We start from the raw sequence: 15439 nt of genomic DNA, 5'->3' as shown, positions 1-15439 counted from the left end.
CCAACGGGATGGGGGAATCAGAAGAGTAAAAGGGAGAAAACTCATGGATTGAGATAAAGGCAGTTTAATAGGTAAAGGAAAAGCTGCACACAAGAGCAAAACAAAACAAGGAATTCATTCACCACTTCCCATTGGCAGGCAAGTGTTAAGCCATCTCCAGGAAAGTCAGGGTCCATCAATGTAAAATGTCAAAACAATGGCCATCATAACAAACTTCTCCCCCTTCCTTCTTCCCCCAGCTTTATATGCTGAGCATGACATCTTACAGTATGGAATGTCCCTTTGGTCAGCTGTGGTCAGCTGTCACAGCTGTGCCCCCTACCAACCTCTTGTGCACCCCCAGCCTACTCGCTGGTAGAGTGGGGTGAGGAGCAGAAAAGTCCTTGACTCTGTGTAAACATTGCTCAGCAGTAACTAAAACATCTCTGTATTACCAACACTGTTTCCAGCACAAATCCAAAACACATCCCCAGACTATCTACTATGATGAGAATTAACTCTATCCCAGCTAAAACCAGGACACCTGGAAGCCTATTTTACCAGAAAAAAACGGGTCTAGAGGAAGAAGAGAGAAAAACTTGTGCTCTTGCAGTTTGCTCTGTTCTGGGGAAGTGAGGGTGGGGAGCAAGGGCACCTTAAGTTCTTTCATTCCCAGGATGCTCCTGTAACGAAACTCTGCTGATAAAGGATACACAAGCTGTTGGCTGAAGCAGCTGTCAGACTCTCTCCCCTCCATCCCTGACGGAAAACTCAAGAAAATGCTTGGCCTGAGAGCTACAGCACAAAACAGAAATTCCTACTACCAGGCCTACAGAGCCTTTGTACATGGCCCACAAAACAATTTTTAAATTATGCCTTTTCTTTCACAGAAACTGACCAATTGTTGGGACTACAGTAAGGCTATGAGGGGCCCCTTCCTGCTCTGCAGGGTTACATTCCAGGAGCTGACACTGCCATCCAAGCAGGCCATGTTACAATGTTAAAGAAAACTGGGCCAGGGACTGCCCTCTGGCCCCAGAGCCAAGTGACACGTCCTCGCTGCAACCACAACACACAGGACTTTGTCTCTTATCTGCTCTGCAGCCTACATAGTGCTCCTGCAGCCCTGACACACTTAATATTTATCTTTTGAATGCTTAAGCTCAAATGTCATGAAACAAAGTATGTGTACTATAGGAGTATATATGGAGATGCTTAAAGTGGCAAAGCTTCCCAGGCTAATGGTGAAGTAATATGTAAGGTCTGGGAAAGCCCACTCTTCCGTATAGTTTTGCCATATTAGGAATGGTTTCTGACACGCTCTGTCTGTCAAGCCATGTCCAGACATCACCCGAGAGACTGCAAGTCCCAGCTCCATTTTATTTAGCGTTACTGCCGTATCCTGATGCAATCTTGCCACACTGCAGAGCTATTAGGCTGCACTGTCCAGACCTTAACAATCCTCTCAACCTCCCTATACTCCAGGCATGGTGAAGAAGCAGTTTCAAGAATTGTCAGGAGATGCACGTTGCAAAAAATTATGATCAATCATTGAATATCTCAAATTGGAAGGAACCCGTAAGGATCACCAAGTCCAAATCCCTGCTCCTTGCAGGACTACCTAAAACTAAATAATACAACTAAGAGTGTCATCCAGGTGAGTGTAACTAGTCAAATATGCAACCTTATTAACCCCATGAGCAGTACCCCACAGTGATATCCGTAAGGACACAGGAGGAAGTAAAACCCTACAAAGCCAGTGGTGTTGGGAAGCGCTGAATGCATTCACTATTACACTGCCTGAAGCCTGCTATCCAGCTCAGCAAATAACATCCCACAAGCAAAACTCAAGAATTCCTGGTAAAGGAAGTATTTTCTCTTCAGATTTCTCATAGAAAAAGCCAACTTTTACAATTAAAATATGGCAGGAACAGAGAAAATTAAAGAAAAGGTGTAAAGATTTCTATACTGCATAACCAAACCTTTTCAAATACGTTGAGCTCTCTAAGATACTGTAATAGCCATGAAGCAAACAGCCACCCGAAACCTGATGATCTTTTCCCCAACACCATTGTTTAAGCTGGCCATGCTTAAATCTTACCAGATAATGCCAACTTTTCTTCTGTGTTATAACCCATACCCCCTTTCTACCTACAATGTGCTTCAGGTGCCTCCTCCCTTCCTACATAATTGTTATGCTAATTCTACTGTCACAGTTCTTCTTGCTTTATCCAGCCTTGCAGGAGGGAGCAAATAAGACTAACAGAAGACTTCTAATCTGGAAGGAGCATGGATCAGTGTTCCAGAAGTCTTAATGCTGAAGTGATAACAATTCAGAAGGCAAAACACCTGCTACAACTCCAACCATAAACAAACCCTTCCTCTGCTTCTGGAATAGCATTTGCAAATAGAATAAATAATACCAATTTCCTGAATACATCCTGGATTCATGTAAGCTGAGGAAACTGCACAACTGTCCATATTCATACAGTGGAATAAGCTGTTACACATTACTCAAAAAGTACACTTCAGTAAAGATTCATTATTCAAATAGTTCAAACTGGTCTAGTTCAAAATCCTGCTTGTTCATGTGGCAGCAGTCCTTATCTCACCCATAGCTTCTAAACAATTACATCATTTGCTGAGACCTTTCAGGTGAACAGGGATGGCTGGCCTCTGAGCCCTTAGAAGGGCAAGGCACTTGAATCTGTTCCTTTCTGATCACACTCACTCAGGCTGTGAGAAATCTTCTGTGAGTCTTTCCAATCTTCTGCTCAAAGCAGGGACAACTCTGAGCTCAGACCAGGTTGCTCAGGGCTTTGTCCACTGAGGTGTGGAAAAAGGACCGAGATGGCACAACCTCACAGAGCAACTTGCTCCACTGCTTGACTGTCATGACTTATGGGGAAAAGGAGTCTGCTCATATCCAGTCTGAACCATTTCCATTTATGTCTGTGGTCGCTCACCTTCTCACATTCAACGCGGCAAACAGTTTGACTAGTAATTCACGGAGAAGATAGATAGTGGCAAACTCCTACTAGTTTCTCTTGGAGCCTTCTCTTTCCCAGACCAAATAAGCCCAGTTTCCTCACTGGGCAAGTGCTCTAGTTCCCCATCCCTTTTTGGTGGCCCTCCAGCTTTACCAATATCCCTTTTTTGTTCCAGGGGACCCAAAATTGGATGCAGCAATCTACATGCAAACTCATGAGTGCTAAACAGAGGAAGGTAATCCTCTCCCTTCGTTTACTGACTGTGCACCTGTTAATTCAAGCCCAATTTGCTGTCAAATGCAAACCTGATGAAAGTTCTCCATTGTCTCCATGTCATAAAGATGTTAAACAGGCCAGGTGCCAGGACAGACCCCTGCCATACCCCATATGCCAGTCACCCAAGTAGAGCATGACCCACTACCCTCTGAGCACAAACATCCATCTAGTCCTTTAATGTCCACCGATCCAAACTGTAGCATCCCAATATGAATACCAAAATATTGTCAGAGACAGTGTTGAAAGCCTTGCTAAAAAAATAATTAAGCCAAGTTACTGCCACTGCTCTCCTCTCATCCACAAATCCAGTCATTTTATCACACAAAGCAATCAGGTGTGTCAAACATGATTTACCCTAGGTAAAAACTTGCTGACTGTTCCCAACCACCACTACCCAGAGGCCTGAGACACCTTCATGGTGAAGACAGACGTAGAGGAGGCGCACTGAGCACATCAGCCTAATCTTTAGGCTACCTGTCTCATTCAGCAACAGGCCCACACTCTCCTTGCTCAATCTTTTACAATTAATGTTGTGGTAGAAGCTCTTCTTGCTGTCCTTCACATTCCTTACAAGTCTCAATTCCAGATGAGCTTTGACTTTCCTGACACCATTCCAACACTCCCAGGTAAAGTTGCTAAATTCTTCTTCATAAGTTGTCCTTGCTTCCAATCTCTACATACCACTTTTTTGCACTGGAGCTCAATTATGGATTCACTGCTTAGTTAAACCTGTTTCCCTATAACTCAACAGGTTCTCCTAAGTGTCAGTACAGACACTCCTGTGCTTGCAGGATGCTGTCCTTAAAGACCTACACACTTTCCTGAGCTTCTCTCCTCTTCAGAGCTGTCTCCCATATGCTCCCACCTATGAATTTCCTGAATGAGACATTGCCTGCCCTCCTAAGCTACAGGGTTTGTACTCTCAAACCTTTTAAACTCTACTCAGGATCTTGAGGTCCTGACAATATTACAATACCTGGTCTCTACAGGCAATACTGCCATCAAGGACCACAGTCCAGTCCAACCCTGTTTGTGAAGAACGCCATAACCTGCTATGCATTACCTCTGGTTGGACTAGTTAGCTCCTTTATCAAGAAATCATCCCTAACACCCTCCAGAATCCTGGTCTGCTTCCATCTCCCACTGTATTGCCCTTTCAAGCAGGTGCCACGGAGACTGAGTTTCCTCATATGAACCAGGTTTGTGATCTGGAGACTTTTATATAACTTTATCTACTTTCTCTCAACTTGTTCCACTGCACTAATACCTGTCACTACAGTTTCACACTTATTTCTGAAGCTCCGTGGATTGTTCATAGGATACAAAGTTAATCACTCTTGTTAATTTCCCCACATCATTTAAACAGAGATTTTTTTACCTACCTCTAAGAGCATTAATTCTGTTGCAGTCCAGTGGGCTCATGCCACGTTCAAGATTACCATATACATTGCTTTTTACCAGCACATCTTCAGTGAACATATGACGAATTAGGTAGCGAGCTGACAACTCTGGCCGAGACTTCCCCTTAGCTACATAAATGACTGAGAAAGGCAACTGGACGTTGCGCCACGGACTTCCAAGAAGTTCTAGAAGGGAGAGGGCAAGGGGGGGAGATTTTACTTATCCAATACAGGCTATGCTTTAAAATGTCTGTATTACACTAAAACTAGGACACAAAAAATTTCTCCCCGAAACTACTGTACTTGCTTGGAAAGACGTAATGCTACAGCTAATACTAAAAATGCAACGTATTGCAAACAAATGTCTAAGTAGCCAAAAAACCCTGCCTGTTTTACAACAGTGTAACAGCACTTCTGGTAGGCTCTCAGCAATGCTAGTAGTGTAAGCTGCATTATTAATGGCTGCTTTCTAAATTGTTTTCATCTCACGTGAAAAGATTACATAATTACAATCCAATTACATAAGTAAATAAAAGTTTTGTTATTTTAATGGTGCTTAGAACCTGTAAGTAGAAACTGAAGAACACACAGGAGTATTTTTTTAAATTATTTCAACCTGACTCCACTGCAAAATGCATAGTAAATCAGGAGGTCTGTGGGATTAGACTAACAAATCCTGGGTGCAGGAGCAGATCTGATAGAGCCCAAAAGTGATTCTAATCACATAAATTATTTCCAAGGGGAACTATCTCAGCTCATTTTCCTTGAAGCTCTCTAGAGGCATCACATACTGTACATGGATTTTTTTCCAATGCATTTGTATATTGTGCATTTTTATTTAAAAAAAAATAATAAAGGCTGCTTTAGGGTTTTTATTGTCCTAAATTGTCAGTTTTACAGTTCTTCATTGTGCATTTCTTCTGAAATTGCAGTACCATTCAATAGATATTTTGAGTTAGCTTACTCCATTAAGGTAGAATATCTACCAAGTAAGAATACAAAGGGCAACTGTGAAATAATTCTTGCAGAATAATTACTCAGAGAAACTGAAAAGAGTATCTTACAGTGGATATGCATTATGGGACACTGGTACATGCAAATCCATGTTCTATTAGCCAGGTAATGTTTTTGTTTACTGTCATGAAGACTTACTATGTATACAGCAAGACCGCCTTAAGAGGAAAAGAAGAGTCACATAGTTCAGCAAATCCCTTTACTACACAATTTCACCTATAGTAGCATCTTCTGCCTCTCACTGACCATTTAAAATGTAACACAAAGATCCAGAAGATGAAAATTTCTTAGGTTACCCATAGGTTCCAAAGACTGTGATTTCTTGACCAAAGCTGTGTGGAAAGCTTCTGGAAACTTATCCAATCCCAAATTCTGCAATGTGTCAGTTGTGGAGTTGGTCATTTTCTGACAGTTTTGAGAATTGCCTTCACTATCTTCGTTATAATTTAAATCTACACAATGAGATGTATCTGGAGTATCAGCCAGTTTCTCCTTCCCTTCAGCTGTCTCCTGAAACATTAAATGAGGTTAGCACATGCACTAGGAGAGACTACTAGTTTTCTAATTAACATTCCAGTTCACTTCCCATTCAGTATAAATTAGATTACAAGTATTTACAATATAGTTACTCCTGAATTTCAATCATGAAAACCATAGGTGAAACAGATACTAAATATTCACAGATTTGCACAGAGCTTTCTAGAAGCAGAAATAAATGGAGTTACAGGTGTTTTGGGAGTGATGTTTCAGTTAATATAAAGTTGAAATGCATGGCTGGATGTATACGCAGAAAAGCTTGTGAAAACAGTGCTAGCAGTTACATGGCTCAGCTTGCAGTCAAATTTGACGCTACTTCTGGGAACCTTTAGAATGCTTTCCTTTTAGCAGTCTATGCTTACAGATCTCTTAACTGAATGCTGGACATATTAGCAGGAAGAGGTAGAGCAAGAGAAAGGGGTACGCTTACAGTATTCCCCATATGGAACTAGTGCTGCAGTCAGCAGGCCTATGCTGAGCAATGCAAAGACAGAACCCAAGGAATTTCGAATTAGAGCACTCTATGTGAACTCCTCATCATACATTTGCAAAAGAAGCATAAACTTAGTTCTCAATAGATTATCACCTTGAGACAACTTACTGGGTTTATTTTTGTTTCAGAGCGTAAACAGCGGATCATAGCATTGACATTTGTGATACAGGTTTTCCAGTCTTTTCCATGCTCGCTCAAATCATAGTTTGGAAAGTTAGTTGCAAGAAATTCTGCATATAAAACATAGAAAACTTTTTAAGCTTCATGACAAAAATGGTATTTAGAAGTATTCTAATGTAGAAAGAAAAAGAGAAAGCTAAGAAATGCTTCAAGGTTTCATGCTCTTCATTTGGAAGCTTGAGATTTCCAGCTTCAATTAAAGAGATAGCAAGCTCATGTTTTGAAGCTAAGCAGCACTATCAATTTGAGATGTGCAGTAATGTTCACACTTAGAGGTGTGAATAATGCTTTTATTATTAAACATTTCTTGGTAGAATTAGGGGAAAGGTGTGATTTGTCATACCAACTTTAACAAAACCCAAAATAACCCCACAAATCACAGAGACAGGGTAATGCTGACGCTACAACTACTTCGCATGGCTTAAATAATCTCCCACCTTTTAAAAAGGAAGGAGGAGATGTATAGGTTCACACATACATGTCACGGGATTTATGTAAATAAAGAAAGAGTACTTAATCACCAGTTAATATTTGTCCCAAGCATATCATGGTCATTCAAAGACCCAAACCAAACAAAAAATGGACCAAACAAACAAAAAAAAAACCCACAAAAACCCAGGCCACACACAAACACAAAATAAGTTTTAATGAAAAATTTAGAAACAGTCAGCATGACTGATTAACATGAAATACACAAAACTAGGTGAAATCAGAATTGTTTTATCCACACTGAAGAAAAATGAACATTGAGAATTACAAAGCAGGAATTTCAAAACCAAAAGACACAGCAAAGTGGAGCATATCCACTGCTGCATTTATTAGTTCACCAGTAGCTAGACAATGATTAGTAGAAATATACAGAAAAGGACTCCTTGTAAGTTAGAAACTCTGTTAAGTATTAAAGAAATAAATGTGTGCACTTTGAAAGGTAGCATACCTCTTATTGCAGCGATTTTGTTGGGATCCAATGTTCTGCGCCCTCGTGCACCCACTCCCATAATGCTGCACAATAACGTTTCCTTGGGGAACAAGACACGAACTAAGTAGCGCGCTGCATACTTTGGTTTAGTCTTTTGCCGAGCTTTCATCAAATAGTTTCCAAGAACTTTTACATTTCTTACTGGGTCACCAACAAACTCTTTCATAAAACAAAAACATTTAAAGAAAAAAAATATTAAAACCCCACAAAAGTTGTTAAAAAAAGAACACTTTTTTAAACTTCTCCTCTTGAGCTCTATAGTACTCTTGGTATATGTTCTCTACTACAGCTAATTCTACTATGTATTACTTATCTTTGCTCTTACAAAAGCAGCTTTAAATTGGAATGGTAACAGAAATATCTTTTGATTCACATTAACCACCAACGTAACTAACTGAAATAACAACACCCAAGAAAATATATTAGACACATAAGAGTCCAAAATGTTTAGACTAACCTATTTTACACCTGTGCAGGTACCATGTATGTTTTCAAGACAATGATCCATGAAGAATGGCATATCCATACACAGTACTGCTAAATCATACACTGTTTACAAATTTTCAGATAGATATCTTGAGTATTTCACCTAGTATTCATGGAGGTCTTCAGCTGTATGAACTTACCTTTTAGAACAAAAGCAACTAAAAACCTCATAGCTCAGCCTTCCACAGAACTCAGGGCTTTTATACTTTAGAAAGAAATGCATTAGTTTTTAAAACACAGTGCTCTTTTATATGTACTTGTTTATTATAAAGCAATGATCTATTGAATTCATTTTCTGTGGAATTAAGTATTTTGAAAGACACCAGACACTGGAGGATTTGAGGATAGAAAGGATTTTTCACTGATAAAATCCTCCACAAGAAGAAAACAGGTATTTCCCTTCACACAAATCAGGTAAGTTGCTTTCTTAAATGCAAAATATGTATACAGGTATATGCTTCACTTAGCTTTACTGACAGTCTCTTTTGTCTTCTTAAACATATGCATAGCATGCATACATTACTTATGACATACACACAGGTTAAAAATAGGTTACATGAAGTATATCAAGAGACAAACAGGGCCTAGTCTTAAAAGAACTCAAAGCATGTACTGTAATCAAAGGCTTGTAGTAGTCTATACATCCGCATACACTCTGCAGAGGTTTTTTAGTGATCCCTGGCACATTTAACATTCCTATGACCTTTGTTTCAAGAGTTTTAAACAGTATTCCACTACATAAATGATTGTAAGGCAGCCAGTTCTGCTCCTTTACTTTTGCTAAAATAAAGATTTCTTTAGATATATTTTTTATACCAGCAGCAGTTTTTTTAGCCTTTGTTTCTGAGTATTTATTACAAAGAAACTCACCAAAGCTAGGATTGATGGAGACTGAAGAAGATGGCAGTTCTTTATTAATATTCACACTCCCAGGTGCATTTCTGTAGTTCACCACCATGGCATTATTTCCCAGATTGGTCTCAGATGGTGCTGGCATCATTGATGATGCCACTGGTGAAGATGCAGCGTTGACAGTACTTTCCACAATGCTGGCTACAAGATTTGATCGTGGAGAAAGATCAGGCATCCTGTTAGCTGCTGTGTATGATGAATGCAACGAATGTGTAGAAACTATAGTGGGGAGTGGTGGGCTCTGCCTATGAACAGGCTGCTGCGATTCAAGCTGAAGACTCTGTTGAACATGTTTTGACGTGGAATTGACCTGAACGTGGCCATTTTGTAAAGCAACCCTTATGACAGGGCTATGCGTTCCCTGGCCCGGTGAAGAGAGATGAAGACTTGATTTCCTTTCCATGGATTTTTGTACTCTTAGTTTTCCTTGGGGAAAATGACTGGAACTTCTGTATGTAAATCCAACTGGTTTCTACAAATGTGATTCAGAAAACAAAAGTTAAATTAAATGTATCTGATCATTTTCTTCTTCTGCAAACCAGAAAGACTAGATTTTAATAATTACACTATTGGCAACAGACTCTTCATTGAAGTAGTCATTGTCATGAAGCCAGTGCTATTACTTTTTAGCATTCCTTCTATTTTATTTTTCCTTGTAGTTTCAACTAAGAGTTTATCTGGTCAGCTTCAACATTTCTCAAGTTTTCTCCACCTGGGGTGCTGGCACAACTGCTTTCTAAAAAGCCAGAGAAATATATAATGAGAAAAGCAGCTTTGTAAAGGCTCTTAAAAAAAGCTCTATAAAAAATAATAGGCAAAATAAAATTTAAAATTTGTCAGCCATTGACCTAGACTGCTGAATTCTCAAGGAATGTCTCCACTGCCATGTCAGCTTCCTTTTAAACAAAAACCAAACAATTCACTTTCTCAGCAGGCTGTTTCTTCATTCTTTACTTGCTAGCTGAAAATATTAAACATTCAGATCTCATCTACAATGAAAGATTCCAAAGAAACTAAGACAAACAGGGACAAGCTATGCTTTACACCACTTGGAGTACTTTTATTAAAAAACATATGCATCCTAAAGCAGGCATTCTTGTACAAAATACAAGTCACTGAGCAGCAGCTACCAAATGGTAGCTGCCCTGGGTTTGTTTTTTTTGTTCGCTTGTTTTTCTTTTCGTGGTGTTTTTTTGTTTGTTTACAGAAATCTGATTATATTCCACCCTTGTAACCTTTAAAAAAATCTATGACCTGAAGAAAGGCTTATGTGTCTGAAAGGTTATCCATTTCTCCAGCTATTAGAGTTGATCTAATAAAATAAAAAAAAAAGTACCTTTACCCCAGCCTTTCCTTATTTATATCCTTAGCCCATCTCAGATACAACAATAAAAAAAAAAAAAATCTACAGCACTCCTGATGGTTTTAAAGATAAAGTGCTAGCAGAATTAAACAAAGTGGTTGGCAGGTTGCACTTGTTGGCCTTCCCCTTGCACTTCATAGTGATAAAAGCCATCTTCTTCTTCTTAAAAAAAAAAAAAAAAAAAAAAAAAAAAAAGCAGTGCAGGTCACACTTAATCTGAACATTAAAGCAGCTGCCATCTCACATGATCAGAGGGGAGTGTAAGAGCAGAGATCACAGGGTCCAAGCATAGCTGACAAGATCAGTTTGTTTCCTGAATCTAGTATTTTTGGATGTGTGGGCAGTACAAGCTTGGAGTTGCAAACAAAAATGCATTCCCAAGTAAAACCTAGTATCCTATTGATAACTGATATGCATGAGAATGTAATAATTTTTACGAACCCTTAAAGCAAATGGCCTTACTGACGTGTCTTGACATCTCCTGACAGCAGGATCACCTCTGCCACATTAAAAGCTTTGAGTATTGTTGACAAAGAAAGGTCATTAAGGATTTTATGATCTTCTTCAAACATGATCTGTTACATTTTCCTTTTAAAGAGCATTGTTTCAAGTACGAATATTTTGACTCCTCAGTTAACAGTGGATTGACCATATAGGAACAAAATGGATAGTGTCTACTCAGTATCAAGCCTTCTTAAAAATTTTGAAAAGAGGTGTTTTATTAAAAAAACAAAACCAATTCTATACTGTAATGGATATGACAACACACTGTTGAGATCTAAAAATCAGTTCTCTTAAGATATAAAAATCAGTTAGTTGAACCAGCCTGAGTGATGCATAAACTCTCTTGTAACTGCAGAAACCAATGAAACAGCACACCATATCTCATAAAGCAGCAACACCAATATACCCATGTTTAAGACATAACCTACACAATTTATTTGTATTGGAATGAACAGAAATTGAGTTTTACAGCATCTATCACACCATCCTGAACTTGATGGGAGCCACTGTCATTCTGTGACCATTGGTCAGTAATAACACAGGAGACTAAATCTGGCATATAGAAAGAAACAGAATAATTTAACTGAAATGGATTTTAAGACTACTACTTTGTTCCTAATTTTACTCTTAGTGAAAGCAGAGGATTTTTTTAAAAAATAAGCACCAGATGAAGTGAAAGAATTAAGGAAAAAATAAATGTCTTGTGTCTTTAATACTCACAGGTTTGAGCAACAGTGGCTTTACACGAGTATGCTGCATTTCTGAGACCTTCCGATGAAGCAGGTCAAATTTTTTATCCAATTTCTGAATGGCATCATACATGGCCTGACAACAAATATAAGAGTGAAAAAAGTATTGTTTCACAAGAAACCAGTTTCAATCTGAAGAAATCAAGAAACTTCAATTAAGGCAAACTTCCTGCCCTAAAACTGGGCAAGATCTGTAGATAATATATACACTCTGTAAGCATAAAGGTCAACTTATATACAAAATGCAAATTACAATAGTAAATATCACAATAAAAAGAATTCTCAGAGAAGCATATTCTTGTGACTTTCATGTGGCTGACACTTAAAGGCTGTTCTTTCTGCTCCCAGCAGGTATCTTATTTTTACCTGTTTGGTATGTTTTATTTTACACTGAAAAGCTAATAACAAGCTCTAAAGCAAGTTAGGTATTATGATATGCTATTTCAAGTCATAATAAGTTTCCAAGTAGACAAGTAAAAGACTTATAGGCAGAACACCAAAATACTGATTTCTCTATCACCAAAGGGAAATATATTTGGAACAATACTATCTGTAAGGTAAAAGTCCTAAGTGGAATTGAATGTGGTAACGGATGTCAAAGACAACAAGAAGGGCTTCTGTAAGTGCAGAGGTGACAAAAGGAAGTCTTGGGAAAGTGTAGGCCTGCTGCTGAACAAGACGGGGGACCTGGTGACACAGGACTTGGAAAAAGTCCCGAGGTACTTTTCAAGTGCTTTGCTTCAGACTTTCCTAGCAAGGCCAGCCCTCAGGAATCCCAGATCCCAGGGGGAAAGGCTGAAGCGAGGAAGACACACTGGGAAAAGGATCTGGTCAGGGAATACTTAAGCAAACCAGTTCTATGTAAATCGAAAGTGTACCCACAAGAGTTGAGGGAGCTGGCTGATGCCATTGCAAGGCCACTCTTGATAACATTTCATCGATCATGGCAAATGGGAGAAGTGCCCAAAGACTGGATGAAAGTAGATGTCACTCCTACCTTGAAGAAGGGCAAGGAGGAAGACCCAGGGAACTACAGGCCAGTCAGCTACACCCCCATCCCTGGGAAGGTGATGGAACTGTTTCCAGGCAGACAAATGACAAGAATACCACCAGGAACAGGCACAGCATGGCTTCACTAAGTGGAAATCCCAGCTAACCAACTTGATTAACTTCCATGATGAAATGACTGGCCTGGCAGATGAGAGTAGAGCAGTGGATATTGCCTACCTGGATTTGAGGAGGGTTTTCACCACTGTCTGGATGAGGCTAGATGAGTAGACAGTGAAGTGAATTTGAAACTGGACAAATGGCTGGGACTAGAGAGTGATGATCAGCAGCACAAAGTCTAGTTGGAGGCCAATGACTAGCAGAGTACCCCAGGGTCAATACTGGGTCTGATCCTGTTTAACATTTTTAGTAATGATCTGTATGATGGGCAGAATGTACCCACAGCAAGTCTACAGATGACACCAGACTGGCAAGAGCAGCTCATACACCAGAGGGTTGTGCTGCCATCCAGATGGATGCCAACAGTCAGAAGAAACAGGCCAACAGGCATTTCATGAAGTTCAACAAGGGGAAGTGCAAAGTCCTGCACTTGAGGGTAACAATCCCAGGCACCAGTACATGCTGGGGGCCACCCAATGGAAAGCAGCTTGGCAGAAAAGACCTGAGATCTCCTGGTGATTACCAAGTTGAATGTGAGCTGGCAATGTGCCCTTACCGCAAAGGTGGCTAATGGTACCTTGGGCTGCAGAAGCAGGAGTGTTGCCAGCAGGTCAAGGGAGGTGATCCTTCCCCACTTCTTGGCATTTGTAAGGCCACACCTGGAGTGCTGGATCCAGCTGTGGACACCCCAGCACAGAGGGACAGACATACCAGAGTCAGTCCAGCAAAGGGCTACGAAGATGATGAAGGGACTGAAGCATCTCTCCTGAGATGAAAGGCTGAAGGAGCTCAGACTGTTCAGCCTGGAGAAGAGAAAGCTCCGGGGCGAATCTCATCAATTCATACAAATACCTGAAGGGTGGCAAAGAGTATGGAGCCAGGCTCTTTTCAGAGGTGCCCAGTGGCAGGACCAGAGGCAATGGGCACAAACAGAAACACAGGATATTCCATCTGAGTGTCAGGAAACACTTTTTCCACTGTGAGAGTGACTGAGCCCTGGCACAGGCTGCCCAAGGATATTGTGGAGACTTCCTTCTTGGAGATATTCAAAAGCCATCAGGTCATGGTCCTGGGCAACTGGCTCTAGCAGGCCCTGCTGGAATAAGAGGTCTGGGCAAGATGACCTCCAGAAGTCCCTTCCAACCTCAACCATCCTGTGACTCCATGAAATGGGATGTAAATGATGTATATAGAAATCAATTCAGACATGACTTTCAGAACAAACATGGCATTGAAATCAATTGTATCCACATTTTTAATAATCACAGAATGAGTAATAAAGAATTTGAGAAAACCCACTTATTTTATTGAAAACGTCTGATCTTCAGTCAATCCCCAAGACCAAGTTTTCTTTCAGATGCTAAAAGTTCAAGTTGCCTTACTAAAGCAATCAGGTGCGAGCTTTTTTGAAAAATATTACTGTAAAGGCACAAATTTTCAGAAATAAAAGCCAGATAAATCAAAGCATTCAAAGTCCATCAGTTATTACTATATGGTACTCTGCAATAGAGAAAATCCCTTCTTTGTTGATTCCAGGATTTAGCAATTCAAACATAATGCTTACGTAGCAATTTAGACATACGCTTTGTGCCATAACAGTTTAAAGGGAATTAAATAACTGAATATTAATCTAGTATTGAAAGGATGCTGACAACTTGAAAATATCAGGCACATCAGTTATTACTGCAAAAAACACACAAGGACATTGTAACTACGAGTTACAAAGAGGAAACGCGTCTTCAACCAACTAAAGCAATATCTTTTGTTGATCTACAGCATAACTAGACAGAGAAATTTTAAAAAATACATATGCCTATAAAAAAATGCTACATAGATTTGTAGTAAATTTAAAATTATTTTCAATTTTATCAAAACCAACAGTTATGTTTCAAAACTATCTTAGACAAAAGAATCTATAAATCTTCCCCAAATTTTAAATATCTCAAGGAAGTCTAGAAGACTTTTAATCAGTGTGGACAGTACAGGCATTATTAAAAGGCGTCATGTAGCCTTAGAGAAGATTTACTGTTAGAATGGGATAACAGTAGGGGGAAGGAGATGGAAAGGGGCTAGTAAGCTACAAAAGAGGCTATCGCCTCTCATTAGCATTACTTGCTACAGCACATATTCCCAGACTAGCAGCATGAATGTTAGTCACACAATCTTAGTCAATTTTCTTCCACAGCATTGCTGAATATGTGCTCATGGATACTTACAACACATTAATACTTGGCTACAAACCACTCACAAATTATCCTCCCTAAAGCATGGTGTGAATGTCGAATGTCTTTTACTCTGTAGATTACTGTGACTCCAGAGTCACATAAAAGCTCACCTGAATAAATATGGGATGCTTTTAATTTTCAGTGCAGTGATTTTCAATCTTGCCAGCTACTGCATCAGAAGTCAA

The 15439-nt window shown here is 39.6% G+C and overlaps 1 protein-coding gene across 3 annotated transcripts in view; it reads right to left on the bottom strand.

The window, feature by feature from the left end:
- Positions 1-15439, bottom strand: part of BEND2 (BEN domain containing 2) — a 28679-nt gene that overhangs the window by 2729 nt on the left and 10511 nt on the right. For all 3 annotated transcript variants that reach the window (XM_026856764.1, XM_026856782.1, XM_026856773.1), the window contains exons 6-11: positions 11834-11938; positions 9205-9718; positions 7807-8007; positions 6798-6919; positions 5956-6169; positions 4628-4831 (exon numbers count right to left, since the gene is read on the bottom strand). In XM_026856764.1, the coding sequence (XP_026712565.1) occupies positions 4628-4831; positions 5956-6169; positions 6798-6919; positions 7807-8007; positions 9205-9718; positions 11834-11938 (1360 nt within the window). The remainder of the gene's footprint in view (positions 1-4627; positions 4832-5955; positions 6170-6797; positions 6920-7806; positions 8008-9204; positions 9719-11833; positions 11939-15439) is intronic.

This window comes from Athene cunicularia, assembly GCF_003259725.1.
Source record: "Athene cunicularia isolate RWA chromosome 1 unlocalized genomic scaffold, athCun1 chr1_part1, whole genome shotgun sequence".
In the NCBI taxonomy this organism is placed as follows: domain Eukaryota; kingdom Metazoa; phylum Chordata; class Aves; order Strigiformes; family Strigidae; genus Athene; species Athene cunicularia.
Note: the sequence above shows the minus strand (reverse complement) of the source record. Positions and strands in the feature narration are given on the sequence as shown.